The sequence below is a fragment of the Carcharhinus amblyrhynchos genome, chromosome 8 (genome assembly GCF_965287045.1).
Source record: "Carcharhinus amblyrhynchos chromosome 8, sCarAmb.v2.hapA, whole genome shotgun sequence".
Classification (NCBI taxonomy): Eukaryota; Metazoa; Chordata; class Chondrichthyes; order Carcharhiniformes; family Carcharhinidae; genus Carcharhinus; species Carcharhinus amblyrhynchos.
Window position 1 is genome coordinate 83,321,498 of NC_137331.1, and position 16,984 is coordinate 83,338,481.

The window sequence follows — 16,984 nt, forward strand, 5'->3', positions numbered from 1 at the left end:
CTTTGTATATTGTCACTTGGCAAACAGCAACATATCCAACACAGACCAGGAATTGAACTTTTATTTAGTTTGATTTATATGTTCTATTGAAAAATGTGTTCCTTCAGCAAATCTCGTGATTAATAAACACAAGGAAATATAGTATGTTTTCTTAATGTCAAAATCTGCTCTAGTTTGGTTCAAAAGCAAATGTATTTAAGGCTGATGCAAAGGTTTTGTGTTCAGCTTACTTTTAATAAATAAATAACATAAAAGCTTAAAATATTAATATTATTGCTTTCCATGTATTACTACTTTTCAGGATAGCAGATGGCAGATTGTGTGAGTAAGGTGGAACTAAGCATTTCCTGTGAAAATCTACTGGATAAAGATGTTTTCTCGAAATCTGATCCACTCTGTGCACTCCTTCTAAATACTGGTGGAAATCAGTGGGTTGAGGTAAGGAAAATCTTTAAGCGTCTTACTCAGCTAGCCTATATGTGAAAAGATTAACTTTTTAATTATGTTTTTGGTATCTTGGTATGGACTTCGAATTGGATTTTAACTCTACGATTGTTTCAGTAACCGATACTACAGAACATGCTGAAAAATGTAATGGTTATTGTTTGTTTCTACATTCGTAAATCGCTTTTTTTATATTTTGTTTTCATACGTGTAATTGTTTTCCACCATTCAACAGAGAATATATTGGTAGAAGAGTGACTTCCTACGCCAACCAATATGTGTTGGTATTCTTTTTACAGCAACCGCATTCTTGGTCTTTGACTGATGGTCAGTTTGTGCCAAGTAATGGGTCATTAATGCTATGCATTAATATCTTCTAAGAAAATGTGATTGGCCAAACATAGTGACTGATACTTTTATAAATATTTTGTTACAGATAAAAGAAATATAAGTGACATATTATAGCCAGTTCAGAATTTTTGTGTCATTACTTTGTATAATCTCCATGAGTGGACTTTGATTCTGTGGGAATAGGATCAGTGTACTATAGATAATGGAGGACTTTTCCCGTGCTGCCTGCCACTGGAATCGGGGGCAGACAAGGTCCATTTTCGATTTTCTGGTGTTGGGACAAGCATGGCCAAAAAATTCCCTCGAGGTCAATGGGCATTTCTTTTGTCCACCCCTTGCCTGCTCTAATTCTGTGGCGGGCTGGGTTCCGGCGAATGTGTCTGCCTAGGGACCAAAAGATTGTAATTTGGTTCCTAACTGGTTCAAAGATTTCTGTGGCATGGGAGCGATTGGTTGAATGGCCTCCTGTAATGAAATGACTCCCTGGGCAGTATTGTACAGCCTTGTCATGGCAGGGGTGAGATTGTAAAAGGCAATAAGTCATTCAAAAGTCCATTGACATTGGTGGGACTGGAAAATCCGTTGGCAAGAGGAGCTGGAAAATTGCACCGATGAATCTATTTTGATTGGGTTTAGTAAATATAAGTTGAAGAGATTATTATGTTGAAGATTCATTTGACCTTTTAATCTTTCCCAGATTGGCCGTACAGAAATGGTTAAAAACTGCCTTGATCCAAAATTTTCAAAGAAATTTCTGATAGACTATTACTTTGAGCAAGTACAGAAACTGAAATTTGGAGTTTACGATATTGACAATGAAACTTTTGACCTGGGTGATGATGATTTCCTGGGAGAATTTGAGTGTACTCTGGGTCAGGTAAATATAAATATTTCATTCTTCTGTTTGCTAAGACACTGAGTACTTTTGCAAAGCTTGTTTAGTTTGTGTTTTATCATTCAAGTAAAAAATAGAACTTTTTCTTTCACTATAGTAAATATTTTGCACTGCAGTAATGTTCATGAATAATTCTTCCATGGTGAAAATGTTACAATATAATACATCAATGTATTGGATTTTATTGTAAATTGCCTCTCTGCCCACAGAAAGCCGTACAATCATTAGAATGACATTTCTGTATCTGATGTATTTTGAAAATTATTGATATCCAACTGTCTGCTGATATACATTGCTGAAGTGGATGAGAATTTTCTTTTGGCTGATGTTAAAGCTAATTAATGCTATCTAATTAAGAGCCACAGCAAATTGTGGAAGTTTGCAAGTGACCCTAAGACAGCTTCGTGGGTGGGCAGACATATGGGTGCAGTTTAGAGCAGAAAATGGGAAGTCAGGGGAACTGGGGAACATGTAACTAATCTGTGTACTGTTGTTAATATTGATCTGCTTTTGTCATTTTCAGTGCCACCATTGGAATGATTTTTAAATTCCACATCTGCAATGCTTGTATTTTAGATTTAATGTTTGCGGAAAATGAGATCTTCAGCTGATTGGTACAGAACATTTCTTTCTATACATCTATTCAAAGATGTGCGGGTTAGGTTGATTAGCCAAGCTAAATTGCCCCTTCGTGTGATGGAGATTAGCAGGGTAAATATGTGGAATTACGGGGATAGGGTCTGGTTGGGATTGTCGTCGGTGCAGGCTCAATGGGCCAAGTAGCTCCCTTCTGCACTTTAAGAATGCAATGATTCTGTATTAATTATTATGATAAATTAATAATACAAGCTTTTGAATTGTTTTGATAGATTGTCTCCAGCAAGAAATTGACCAGACCCCTTGTGCTGCATAATGGAAAAACAGCAGGAAAAGGAACGATCACGGTACAGAACCAAACACCATATAGTTACTAGAGCTTGATGGTAAAATGAACTCTCAAATTCTGATGGTTTGTTGCACCACTGGAAGTTCGGCACATTGACAGGCCCAAGGTTGACAACTTGGGAAATAATGGGGTGGGGTTCATCACTACATTTTGGAAAGGCTCCTTTAATGAAATCAGTGGAGTGCACCTCCCAGAAAATGGAACTTTGTGTGGAGCATGTAACCTGGCTGATTTAACAGACATAATCTATTGAGCCTTACAGGTGATCACCAGGAAAATCAACAAAGGCAATTTAATTAAGGACGCTGCAGCTTCAACAAGCAAATTGTGGTGACAATCATTTAAGAAAGCAAAATAACAATGAGGAAGTGGGAGTGATGAATATAATGTCAGTGTCATTGATTGTAAGGCTCATCAGAACTAAATTTCAGATTGATATGTGCTTTGAAGTTTATTCTGAGAATATATTCATGCTTCAGATACTGGCAAAAGAATATTGGTTATATGTTTTGCAGCCAACCTGTACCTTGTTTATAGAGCTTCACTTCTGACCCTGGACTTTTAGATATCTTGAGTACCCACTTCATCCAGACATTTAAATCAACCATGTATAGGTTTGTTAAGTGATCAGAAGTTGTGAACGATCTTCCTTAAACCAGGTTGGTGGTTGTACCTCATGCACTGAGTAGCTGCTTCACCAGTGTGGGTTGGAGGTGGATTGCTCTCAGTCACATTTGTTGTTGTGAGGTCAGTGTCTGGCTCCGATATAAAAAGTGACTTTTACACTGCCATGGAGCAGAACATCCTTTGCAATTATATGGCAGCATGCTAAAGCCAGAATAAAGCAATCCCACAACTAGTGGATCAGATCAGTTCTTCCACATTCAGTCATGAATGATGATGGACAAATAAACGTCGGTAAGAGGGGACTCAATAAACATCCCTATCCTCTATGATGGGGAGACCAGCACTGTTGTAAGGGGTTGTAGCTTGACGCCACTAGATAGGAAGTGTGTCACGTGATTCCATTTTAGTTTCACTTTTTGCTTTTAAGCAGAGCACACGCAGACAGCTCTGCTTAAAAGCAAAAGTGAAACTAAGTGTCTTTTAAGCTTTATGTCTCAGTAGCTGCCATGTGTCTAATCTCAATAAATGAACCTACAGCATGATTGCGCAATCCCTTGGGTGATTAGTGCCTTTATACCATTTTTAAATCATGGCATGGTGTGCAGCAGTGGTTCCTTCCAAAAGACATGATGTTCAACCTGGCAGCAAGATGAAGTATGGGATCTCACAGACTGATGCAACTGTTACCTGCCTCATAAGGAAGGATGGATCATGGAACGTTTGCCTTGATCTACAATGTTTAAACACAGCTTTGAAACATTGTCCTTACAAAATACCCACATTAGAAGTGTTAAATCTACAACTTGCAGATGCAGAATTTATCTCTGAGCCTGAAATCAAGCATGGTTACTGGTTCGTTAATCTCACTGAGAAGTCTCATGCCTCATTTGGATGCTATTGTTCCGAGCATTTGGTGCCTTTATATCATTATAAAAACACGACAAGCACGTGAGTGCAAGAGCCAAGACTGAAATCATTTGCATTAATCTTCACCTGTAAGTGCTGTTTGGATGATCCATCTTTGCCTTCTCCTGAGGTCCTCAGCATCACAGATGCCAATCTTAAGCTGATTCTGTTCACTCATGCGAAAGCAAGAAATGGCTGAATACGCTGGATAAATCAAAGGTAATGGGCCTTGGCAGTAGTACTGAAGGTGTGTGCTACAGAACAAGCTGTACCTAGCCAAGCTATTCCAGTACAGATACAATGCTGGCATAGTCCCGATTAATGTGGAAAAAACATATGTGTAAAAAGCAGGTCAAATTCTACCTGGCCAATTACTGTCCCATCAATCTACTCTTGATCATTCGCAAAGTGTTGGAATGTGTTATTGACAGTGTTATCAAGCGACACTTATCCAGGATTAACCTGCTCAGTTTGTTTTCCACCAGGGATAATCCACTCCCTGCCAATATTTTTCAGTCACATCAAATGCTCATGATCAGGAACTTGGATGTTATTTGCAGTAATTTTAACTGAGCCCTCACATCCAAATTTGGTTGACCTCGAAGGGGTTGCAGGAGTCACAAACTTTTCAAACTGCCCCCACCACCACCTATTTGCACTACAAATAGTGCTTCATGAGATTCAACTTTGAATGCTTTAAAATATCATTTTGGTCCACAGGCCACTGATTTAAATCTTCCATTCTACCACAATTAAAATAATAGGTGTAAACCATTTGTCTCATTGAGACTACTGCATCATGGCAGCTCGCACATCTCTTCAGGTAGTGACGGTAAATAACAGCATCCAGCAAGATGTGGACAACATTCAGCCTTGGGTTGATACTTCTACAGAACAGGGTTAGAAATGTTAACTGTTTTTCTCTCTCCACGGATGCTGCATGACCTGCTGAGTTTATCCAACATTTCCCATTAACTTCAATGTTGCTAGGTTCCTTGATGCCACAGTTGGACAAATATTCCCTTGATATCAAGGACAGTCACTCTCAGCTCACCTTTGGAGTTCAGCTCTTTTGTTCATGTTTGGACTAATGCTGTAATGGGGTCAGCAGTCAAGTGACACTGGGGAAACAAACTGAGCATTGGTGAGGAGGTTATTGCAGTATAAGTAGTGCTACATTGCATTGACGGCAACCTATATCACTTTGCTCATGATAGGAAGGTAATGGGCCAGATTGGTTCAGTCCTATTTTGTGTGGAGAGGATGGATTTGGGATGGATACCAGTTTTATAGCTGCATAGAACAGCTTGGCTTGGAACAAAGCTAGATTTGGAGCATATGTCTTCAGTACTGTTGTTGGCTTCCATTGCCTTCAGCCATATCATGACATCAGGTGGTATGAATTGAATTGAATGAAGACTAGCAGCTGTAATGCTGGGGACCTCAGGAGGAGGAAGTGATGGATACTTGGTCCTTTTGGCTGATGATCGTTGCAGATGTTTATGCCTTGCTTTTTGCACTGTGGTGCTGGCCTCCCCCATCATCGAGGATGGGAATATTTGTGGAACTTCTTCCTCCATTTATTTAATTTTTTACCTCATTAACAGTTGATGTGGCAGGATTGATGGGCCTGGGTCTGATCAGTTGGACGTGGGATCGATTGGCTCTGTCTATTGCATGGTGTTTCTGACCATTGATATGCAAGCAGTCCTGTATTGTAGTTTCACCAGTTGACACCACATTTTTTAGATATGCCTGGTGTTGCCCCTGACAGCAAGTGAAGTGAGTAACTCACTTCCTGACTCCCCAAACCTTTCCATCATCTATAAGGTACAACTCAAGAGAATACTCTCCACTTGCTTGGATATGCAGCCCAAACAATACTCAGGAAGCTTAACACCATTCATGGCAAGCAACCCACTTGATGGGCATCCCATTCATTACTTTTAAAACTACTGTATCTCTACCACTGTACGGCAGCCGTGTGTACTATCTACAAGAAGCACTGCCGAAACAGCCCAATCCTCCTTCAGCAGCACGTCCAAATTGGAACTTCTTAACATCTGGAAGACCAAGGGCTGCATGGGAACACAGCACTTGGACAGCAGCAGTTGAAGAAGACAACTCACGATCCAACTTTTAAAGGGCAATAACTGCTTGCCTTGCCAGTGCTGTTCACATTCAATAAACCTAATTTAAAAATGACAGACGCATTGTAGCACTTATGTTCAAACATGAATAAACTTTCCTTTTTCCCATTCAAATACCTGATGTCAGCTACTTTGCTGTAAGGAAGGGCTGTAGGGAAATTCTTTTTGACGAGGCGGGACATTTTGAAAGCTTTTCTTGGTTAACCAGGTGTGAGCAGCATAGCTGACTTCCTGGGAGCAGGCTATCTCTGCTGACTCTCATGCAGGCAGTTTCTGGGTCAAATAATTAGTGGAGAAGAGATGATGTAACCCTTTTCTAAAATGCCTCTTTACGTTTTATCCATTTAGATCTTTGCAGAAGAAGTAAAAGATAACCGAGTGGTCAACTTTGAAGTTCAAGCACGCAAGTTGGATAAAAAGGTAGGACTTTTTTTAAAAAAGAAATCATTACTGCTGTAGAAAGTTAGTTTTACTATTATTATTTTATACTGTTACTTTTTAAAAAATCTCTTTAACTAACCTGGGGTGTTTTACTTGTAATAAACAGGACTTTTGGGGAAAATCAGACCCTTACTTGGAATTCTGCAAACAGACGGAAGATGGAAAATGGCAAATGGTGCATAGGACAGAGGTGTGAGATGTTTTCTGAAATGATGCTGTAAATTCCATATCAGTCATAATGATTCTTCCTACTTCATACAATGTTCTGATTCTATATAAGTAGTGGGATCATGGTCACTTTTCCCCCATTTCATATCTAATTGGTCCATTTACAATGTAGTTATGAAGCTGTGTCAATATCGCAGGTCAATGTTTTCAATCAAAGTACACTCTTTGTGTCAGCGTAAAGAATTGAGGTAATTACTGCTATCATTACACTGAAAGTTGGTCACATTTTGAGGGTGTTGAAGCTTAATTTCACTTTAGCCAGTTAAAATGTATTACCAGTGTTTTGAACTGATTTCCTATAAAATCTGGCCCCTTAATCCAAAAGGGTAAGTAGATATGCGATATCCGGTTTCTCGTAAAAGGCAAATATAAGAAGGCTAATTTTTCTCGGATTTTCCCACCCCGCCTTGCTAAGACAGAGCACAACTTGGAAAGTAATTCCATCCTTGTGAGAGTGGGCTGCTAAGCTGGGGTGCAGTTAAAGTGGGAGGGAGGGAAGGAAGAGGGTGGAGTCCCTATTGTTGTCCATTCTGGATGGCCTTCCCATCCAGAGACCAATTGAGGCCCTTCTGACGACCAGTTAAGGGGTGCAGGAGCAGAGGTACCTGGGGAGTATATGTGAACAAATCATTGATTGTGGCAGGGCAGGTTGAGAGCACAGGTAATAAAACCCAGGATTACATGTACTTTATCAATAGGGGCATAAAGTACAAGGAAGTCCTGATAAACTTGTATAAAAACTGATTTGACTTCCACTGAAGTATTGCAGCCAGTGCATCCAGGTCTGAGAACCACACTTCAAGAAGGATATAAAGGCATTGATCCAGAAGGGATTCACAAGATTGGTACCAATGATAAGGAACCTCAGATGCTGGATAGATTGGAGAAACTCGGGTTGTTGTTCTTAGGGAAGAGACGATTAAATGGAGATTTGATAGACGTATTCAAAATTATGAGGTCTGGAGAGAGTAGATCGGGAGAAACTATTTCCAATCATGAAAGCATTGAAAACCAGAGGACACCAATATAAAGTAATTGGCAAAAGAAGCAATAGCGACATGAGGAAAATCATCCTGTACACAATGGTTGGTTGGGATTTCAAATACATGTCTGTGTGTGTGGTGGAGGCTTTCAATTACAGCTTTGAAATAACTGGATCATTTTCTCAAGAGGAAAACATTTCAGGATTATGGAGAAAAGACGGGAGGTTGACACTAGATGAATTGCTCTCGCAGAGAAACAACACAAATATAACTGGCCTAGTAGCCTCCTGGTGCGGTAAACATTTTCTGATTCTATGATTAATGGCCTCATCCCATGATAGCAGCTGGTATTTTACCAATATCCAGGGTGGCTATATGGGAGGTTGTCCAATAAAAGCTGATGGCATCCTTGATGGCTTGAAGATGGGAATTCTCCTTGTTAATGGTTCTATTATTTTTGCTAATCCCCCAACCCACTGTCACCCAGCCACAGAAAGTAAATCTATTCCCTTGAAGCTATTGCTAGTTTAGAACCTCAGTGAAATAAATTTCCAAGTCTTGAAGGAACATAGTCTCAGTCCTCCAATAAAAGATACCCTCCACCGGGAGTCTCCAATTTAACAATGTTATCTGAGGACAGAACATGCATGGAGATGTTTTAAAGCAGAATTATTGGGATATTTCCAAATATCAGCTCTTAGAATTCTAACAGATTTCTAGCATAATATTATATATGTGGGCTGTCGAGAACATAGATTTGTGATTGCAACTTGTATATTTCAATTTTTTTATTAAAACGAATTATAGATTAGTTTATACATAACAATTATGGATAGGAATTAAAATTACCACCAGAATCCACCATAGTTAGCAATGTTATTGGATAATTAAATAAATATTGGTTTTTGAAAAAGACATTACTAATTATCTTAGATTTTGACATGCCTCTGTCTCAGTTATAGGGATACTAAACTAAGATGCAATCTGTGTCCAAAGATGGCTGACCTATTGATTAATGTGTTCCCTCATTGTGTGTCATTTTGAAGATAGAGTTCAGCTGAGCTTGTAACTGGCTGTTATTTTGTGTTGTATTCTCAAGAAAACACATTGTTATCAAATCTGTGAATGACCTCAGACCATCTTCAAATTTCTGGAAAAGCAGGAGCCTGCTTCTCAATTCCTAATGGCTTAAGGTTTTCTTGATTACCCTAGGCACATTATTAACCATTCAGCGCAGCAGCCATGTCTCTAACTTTATATATGAAATCCCTATTTCTAATTATGTGTGCCCATTAATGGTAATTAGCAATTCACATTTTAGGTCCCCTATCAGAATTTTCCTTTATTTGCCACTGTGACACGAGTGCCCGTTGTTTTCCTCAAGAATGACTTCCCCTCCCCCCCCCCCACCACTCTCTTCTCCCCCCCCCTCCCCCCCCTCCCCCCCCCTCCCCCCCCACTCTCTTCCCCCCTCCTCCCCCCCCCACTCTCTAACCCCTTCCTCCCCCCCTTCCTCCCCCCCTCCCCCCCCACCCCCCCCCACTCTCTCCCCCCACTCTCCCCCCTCCCCCCTCCCCCCTCCCCCCACTCTCTAACCCCTCCCCCCCCTCCCCCCCACTCTCTAACCCCTCCCTCCCTCCCTCCCCCTCCCCTCTCCCCTCCCTCCCCCCCTCTCTCCCCCCCTCTCTCCCCTCTCCCCCCTCCCCTCTCCCCCCTCCCCTCTCCCCCCTCCCCCCTCCCCCCTCCCCCCCTCTCTCCCCCCTCTCTCCCCCCCCTCCCCTCTCCCCTCTCCCCCCCCTCCCCTCTCCCCTCTCCCCCCCTCTCCCCCCCTCTCCCCTCTCCCCTCTCCCCTCTCCCCCCTCCCCCCCTCCCCTCTCCCCCCTCCCCTCTCCCCTCTCCCCCCCCCTCTCCCCCCCCCTCTCCCCCCCCTCTCTCCCCCCCCTCTCTCCCCCCCCTCTCTCCCCCCCCTCTCTCCCCCCCCTCTCTCCCCCCCCTCTCTCCCCCCCCTCTCTCCCCCCCCTCTCTCCCCCCCCTCTCTCCCCCCCCCCCTCCCTCCCTCCCTCCCCCCCCTCTCTCCCCCCCCCTCCCTCCCTCCCTCCCCCCCCCCCTCCCCCCCCTCTCCCCCCCCCCTCTCCCCCCCCCCTCTCCCCCCCCCCTCTCCCCCCCCCCTCTCCCCCCCCCTCCCCCCTCCCCCCCCTCCCCCCTCTCCCCCTCTCCCCCCTCCCCCCTCCCCCGTCAGGCCAGCCTTGGCAAGTCTAACACACTTGCCTATATTCTGGGCCTCCGACATTGTTGCTTGTCCTAGCTGATTGCAGTACCAGCTGTGACCAACACTCCTGATGACACTGCTGGGACTGAAATGTAACCAGCCCTCAGATTAATTGTCAGCTCTTGGAGGTTGGGTGTTTGCCCTTAAAGGGTGGGAGTCTCGATGTTGAATATTTAATTGCCTGATGGGCGTAGAATTGCTTTGTGCTTCTGAAAATGGCCAATCCAGGCCAATGATTTTCAAGGTGACCATAGCAGCTATTAGGTTCAGCCCATGAAGTGCACTCTTCCCTTCCTGATTCATATACATTGCTGGGCTTAGATTATCTATACTGCATGGTTTTCCCTTGGCAAACTGCTTGTGCTCAGAAACTTAGAAGTAATAAACTTCTGACTCAGGTCTCCAATAATGGAAATGCCGCTTTCCAAAACCACCAACTGGAATGCAAGAATCCTGTATCCTCTGATGCATTTGTTTTCTACCAAGTAATGCTACTGCCTAAGTTAATTTGAGTTAATTACGTTGGTACCAAAAAAGAAATACCAGGCAAAAAATAAGTGACAGTTGGCCTAAAGATTTCTAGAACTTGGCTATATTCCATATTCTTTCTGTGGTATTTGAACACTTTTGCATGGCCAAATGTAAGTGCTTTCACCCTTTTTCATGTATGCAGTGAGAGGGAAAGAACAATTAATTATCTTATGCTGCAAGTTTTAAAAATTTGCATTCTAAACTTTGACAATGTAACATTCTCTCAACATTTCTCTGGACTATTAACATAAATAAGCTCATCCTACAAAAATAATGTGGAATTATGTAGCTCCCTGTAATGTGGAAAAGTGTCCGTTGGTGTTTTGTAGAGGTATAATCAGATAAACATGGATGTTGAGCCAACAGAATTAGGAGGGTTGACCAAAAGTTGGTCAAGGAGATGAATTTGGACGAGGCCTTAAAAGAGCAAAGAACAGTTGAGAGACACGATGCTTTACAGAGGAATTTCTAGCTTCTAGATGGTTGAAGAGTCAACTGACTGTGGAAGGATGAAGGGAATGGGAGGAAGAATAAGACCAGGGCCAGAAGGACATAGAGTTCCCAAAGGGTTGTAAGACTGAAATTGATTACATTAAATGGACATGAAGGGATTTAGATGGGAGGATGAGGGTTTTAAGTCTGAGGGTGGTGATTATGAGTCAGGGTCTTCAATGAATACTAGGGTGATGTTTAAGTGGTATGAGTTTAAGATGATCTGCAGTTTATGGAGTAAGAAGGATGGGAAGTTAGGATAACACAATTATTATTCATCAGTGCTAGTTCAAGTACCTAATTTTCAAGATCCAAAGACAGTTGCACATATGTCTTTGGACTGTGAAAATTAGGTGCTTGAATTAGCACTGAGCAAATTAGTTTCTACTGAGTATCATTAAGCCGAATAATGGAATAAAGCAGTCCAAGACATTTATTCCATAATGGGATTCTTTCCTTGTCTGTCCAACAAATGGTGTGTGTATATGCAATGTTTATATATTTATCTGTCTTCAATCACATCCTTAAACAAATGTAACAATTCCAGTTCCTGTACTACATAGCATGCATCTCCTGAACTATACTTCAATGCAGTTATTATGATAAAAAAAATTGAACAACAAATACTTATGCGGTACTTCAGATAATGCATTTACTGTTTTTCAAAAATTATTTTCAGGTCATTAAAAGGAATTTAAACCCCACATGGAAACCATTTAAAATTCCTTTGCAGTCACTGTGCAATAGTGATTTGCAGAAACCAATCAAGGTATTTCTAATGTTTATTACTAGATAGCTAAGAAATATTTAGCATTTTGCTTGTTGAAAAGATTACTAATCAAAGAATCTGATGAGAATTTGTATTGATATTAGTAATTGAGTTGCAAGACTAAACAAATATTGAAAATATGGTTTAAAGTGTAAACTCTTCAACTTATCCTCATACTTTCCCTCATGCAAAAGAGCATCCTCATACTTTCCCTTTTTTCTGGATCTCTTTCATTCTCTCTTTTCACATGCTCTCCTTCCTGTTTCCAATTATCAAACTGCCTTAACAATTTGACACTTGAAGAAAATAACCTTGTAGCTCGTGATTGTCTATAAGCAAACTAATTGCCTAATTTTATATCTGTTAAACATGTTCACTGCTGCTTTTGTTAAGCATTGTATTTACTTGCATTATTATTGCTGCTTCTCTATCACATTTGTTACATCCACATAACTATTTGTAAAGGTCACATACTGAAATATTGGGTATTTTGGGAAATAGCAAGATACTATAAACTCCTCTACATTTTTTATAATCTTCAGCCTATTTAATGAACATCTCTCTTTCAGGTAACCTGCTACGATTATGACAATGATGGATCACATGATCTAATAGGAACATTTGAAACAAATATGCAGATGTTGCAAATGGCATCGCATAGTTCACCAGTAAGTTTGCATTTTTCTTTATAGAATTCCTGTTTAATACTACAGAAACATTCAGCTATTCTGCTTTATTTAAAAAAAAATAAAATTGCAGCAAGTTGCTTTAGATTACAGTGTAATTTTTCTTTTATCATTTCTCCATTAAGTCTCCATTCTGCACCATCTGACAGGTTGGTGAGATGCTTTGATTTTCAGCCTTTGCTAATGTCATCCTTTCAGCTAGCTGTGAGAAAGTGGGCGAGGACGACCAAAATGACTTGTACTTTGTATTTGCATTTATTTCACTTCACTGTTTATTTTTGTGTCGGGAACATTCTGGTTGTTAGCTGATATCATGTCACGTGTTGAATCAGAAAAGCAGCACGGGAGAGGTGAAATACAGCCAAGGGCTTTCCAAAAAGATTGCCAGAGGGTGGAGCATATTGGCCTATGATGGTGAAGTGAGAAATAATTAGTAAGCTCAAGTCAGAGGAATGAGGGATGCAGCCTCCAAACTTCTTGCCAGAGAGCACAAGATTCCAACCTTGGCTTCATGCTGTAAAATGCAGCATGAATTATCAGGACCACTCATTTATAGTGAGTGAACAAATCAATTTTTAATACAGAATATAGTAATGGTATATTTGTGTTTTGAGTTTTAGAGCCCAGGACACAAATGAAGATGAAAGGAATGCTTTCTGATTTAAGGTAGCTTGGCAGTAGGCTGCAGGGTCTGTGCCTAGCAGTAGTGAAGCATTGGAATGTTTGTTTGGCAGGGCACAAGAGACAGCCAAGGCAGGTAAAATTTAACTTTGGCAGTAATGCAAAATTGGACAATAGTAAATTGGCAGCCTGTCTACTTTACCTTCTTATGGACTTCAATGAAAAAGAAAATTTGACAGGGTGTAAAACAAAGCACTGGGTGCTGTGGGCCTGGGTAAGATGCTTGTTCGCAGAGTCGACACAGACTTGACGGGACGAATGGCTTCTTTCCGCGCTATAGGAATCCTATAGGAAGAAAGTTACTAATTTTCTGAGGGAGCCAAGCAACTGTGGGAGGAATTGAAATAAAATTCTAGCAGATGGTGGCAGGAAAGCTGTCCTTAGCAGTCCATTCTATAAATGTATTATTTGGAAGGCAACTGTTTATTTATTTAAAATTATTAGCAATGTTCTTAAACAGGTCAATCCCCACTCCCCGCTCCCCCCCACTGCCTTGCCCCACCCCCTGCCCACCCTGCCCTGCCCCACAGCTTCAGGCCCACAGCAGAATAGAGAAGTGACTTAAGCTAGGGGTAGTTTGTGATGGGAGCAGTGTTATGGTGGGGAGTGGAGGGACATCAACAGCAAGGGGGAGCACTTAGCTGCTCCTCCCCTTCCTAGGTCCTTCTCTCAGGCATTGAGTTTCTTTGAATGAGGGATCTCCAAGCAGCCCTGACAGGTTTAGTGATTGTGCCCACCACGTGGTGATAGACCATAAATGGGCTTTAATTGGCCACTTATGGACCTCAATTGGCAGCAGGTCAGGATGTCCATCTACCATAGGCCTACCCGCTCTAAACTTAATTCTGGCAGAGACAGGAAGGCAGCAGGGATTGACTGCTCTCCCCAATTCCAAACATGCAGGAGGACATAAAATCTCCTCTAGTGTTATAACTCAACAATTAATGCTGCATTTATGTTCATTTTACATTTTTTAAAAACTATGTCAGCAAAGCTAAATAATCTGCCCAGGAAATAAGAACATAAGAACATAAGAAATAGGAGCAGGAGTAGGCCATCTGGCCCTTCGAGCCTGCCCCGCCATTCAATAAGATCATGGCTGATCTGTCGTGGCTCAGTTCCACTTTCCCGCCCTCTCCCCATAACCCTTAATCCCCTCTCTTATCAAAAACCCATCAACCCGCTTCTTAAAAATATTTAGCGAGGCAGCCTCCACCACTTCAACGGGCAGAGAATTCCAAATATTCACCACCCTTTGAGTGAAGAAGTTCCTCCTCAACTCCGTTCTAAACCGCCCCCCCTTTATCTTGAGGCTGTGCCCCCTAGTCCTACTGTCTTTTTTGAGCGGGAAGAGTCTCTCCACCTCTATCCTATCCATCCCATTCATCATCTTATACGTCTCAATGAGATCTCCCCTCGTTCTTCTAAACTCTAACGAGTACAAGCCTAGTTTATTCAGCCTCTCCTCATAGCTCAACCCCCTCAACTCTGGTATCAGCCTAGTAAACCTCCTCTGCACTCCCTCCAAGGCCAAAATATCCTTGCGCAGGTGCGGCGCCCAAAACTGCACACAGTACTCCAGCTGCGGCCTCACCAATGCCCTATACAGCTGCAGCAAGACCTCCCTACTTTTATATTCAATCCCCCTCGCTATGAAGGCCAGCATCCCATTCGCCTTCCTGACCACCTGCTGCACCTGCAGGCTGGTTTTAATTTCCCATCGCCAAAACTATGGGAAAACTGGTGTAGTTCTTATTATAATGTCTATCTAAACGCCATCCTGGAAATTCAAGTCCTTTGTAAAATAACATTCAACAAGATTGACCGTGTTTTTTGAAATAATATTTTGGTAACCAGCTGTTTTTAAATTGTAATCCAGTAGAAATCAGATTTAAAAGATATGTTTAAATTGGCCAGAAATCTTTCCAAGTTAACATAGCTTGTCACATAAGTCATTACAAAGCATGCCACTGAGAGTTTAGAAAACTATGAAATTGGCCCACGAAGGTGGTTACATTAAAAGCAGTGTGCTGTCCTCTAATTTTGGACTCTGATCAGAGGTTTTGAGAATCCAATCCTGCCCTTGATAGGTGTGGACTCACCAATTACAATTTAATTAATCCAGACCTAAGTATTTCCAATAGCAAACCAGTTCTTTTCCTTCTCTATGATGCTCCATCTTTTCACTTCCTCTACAACTGGGACTGTTACTGGCCAAGAAGACAGCTATTCAATCTGAAAATAAGCCTCCTGGTAAATACCATTCTGTGGCAGGCAACTGGTGTGATTAACTCCCCACAAGTATGACTGGCCCTCCTTATTTTGGGAATGAACTTATCTCTAATTGCACTTTACTCGCTGCAACTCCCTGTGAGCTGCCATTGTGGTTCTAAAGAAGCTTTGACACATTCTTGGCAAACTTAATGTCAGAGTAATTCCACATATAAAAATAATCTGTGTGAATAAAATTCTGTTGGATTAGTCAATGCTAATCACATTCCTTGCATTCTCTATGCACAGTAATGTTTCTGTTTTCATATTAAATACCAGAATGGTGCTGTATCCATTTCTCATGACCCGGGTTCAATTCTTGGCTTGGGTCACTGTCTGTGCGGAGCCTGTACAGGCCTCCCCGTGTCTGTGTGGTTTTCCTCCGGGTGCTCTGGTTTCCTTCCACAGTCCAAAAGATGTGCTGGTTATGTACATTGGCCATGCTAAATTCTCCATCTGTGTACCCGAACAGGCGGCAGAGTGTGGTGACCAGAGAATTTTCATAGTAACTTCATTGCAGCGTTAATGTACAACTAGTTGTGACAATAATAAATAAAATAATTTTAAAAAATGACCTGGTACAACATTTCTCTTGGTATTTCTTTTGCAGGCAGAGTTTGAGTGCATTAATCCAAAGAAGAAGCAGAAAAAGAGAAGATACAGAAACTCAGGAATAGTGAGTTTCAAATTGTGTCAGGTAAGGATTTCACAGTTTTTATTTCCAAGAATTCATTTTTTTTTTAAACAAAATCTGTCTGGCATTTTATACCTTCCCACCTCTATTCATAGAATCCCTACAGTGGCAGAAGAAGGGCATTTGGCCCATCAAGTCTGCACTGACCACAATCCCGCCCTGGCCATATCCCCATTAACCCCATCCATTTACCCTAGCTAGTCCTCCTTCACACTAAGGGGCCATTTATCTTGGCCAATCCACCAAACTTGCACATCTTTGGAGTGTGGGAGGAAACCGGAGCAACTGGAGGAAACCCACGCAGACAGTGACCCAGGCCAGGAATTGAACCTGGGTCCCTGGCGCTGAGGCAGCAGTACTAACCACTGTGCCAACCATAATATGGTTACTACACCCCTATCAAGTATTTTTAGTGACCTTCTTGCCCCACCCAGTTTATCACCATACTTACTTTTCCTCACTAACACTGTGTTTGACAGAGTGTGAAATTTTAAAAATCACATATAATACTATGAAAAGTACAGTATTTTCTGCAGATATGAATCAAGCTCAGTAGGGCCTGGATTGACTGGTAATTTCAGTTTCAACTGCATAATTTTCCCTGCCTTGAAAATTACAAT

At 41.7% G+C, this 16,984-nt stretch overlaps 1 protein-coding gene across 1 annotated transcript in view; it reads left to right on the forward strand.

The window, feature by feature from the left end:
* The window catches only part of LOC145346725 (copine-3-like), an 84,861-nt gene that overhangs the window by 37,251 nt on the left and 30,626 nt on the right, over positions 1-16,984 (forward strand). The window contains exons 2-9 of the mRNA XM_080194370.1: positions 302-438; positions 1,493-1,672; positions 2,560-2,634; positions 6,668-6,739; positions 6,867-6,950; positions 11,943-12,032; positions 12,602-12,700; positions 16,281-16,367. Of these exons, the coding sequence (XP_080050496.1) occupies positions 310-438; positions 1,493-1,672; positions 2,560-2,634; positions 6,668-6,739; positions 6,867-6,950; positions 11,943-12,032; positions 12,602-12,700; positions 16,281-16,367 (816 nt within the window). The 5' untranslated portion in view covers positions 302-309. The remainder of the gene's footprint in view (positions 1-301; positions 439-1,492; positions 1,673-2,559; positions 2,635-6,667; positions 6,740-6,866; positions 6,951-11,942; positions 12,033-12,601; positions 12,701-16,280; positions 16,368-16,984) is intronic.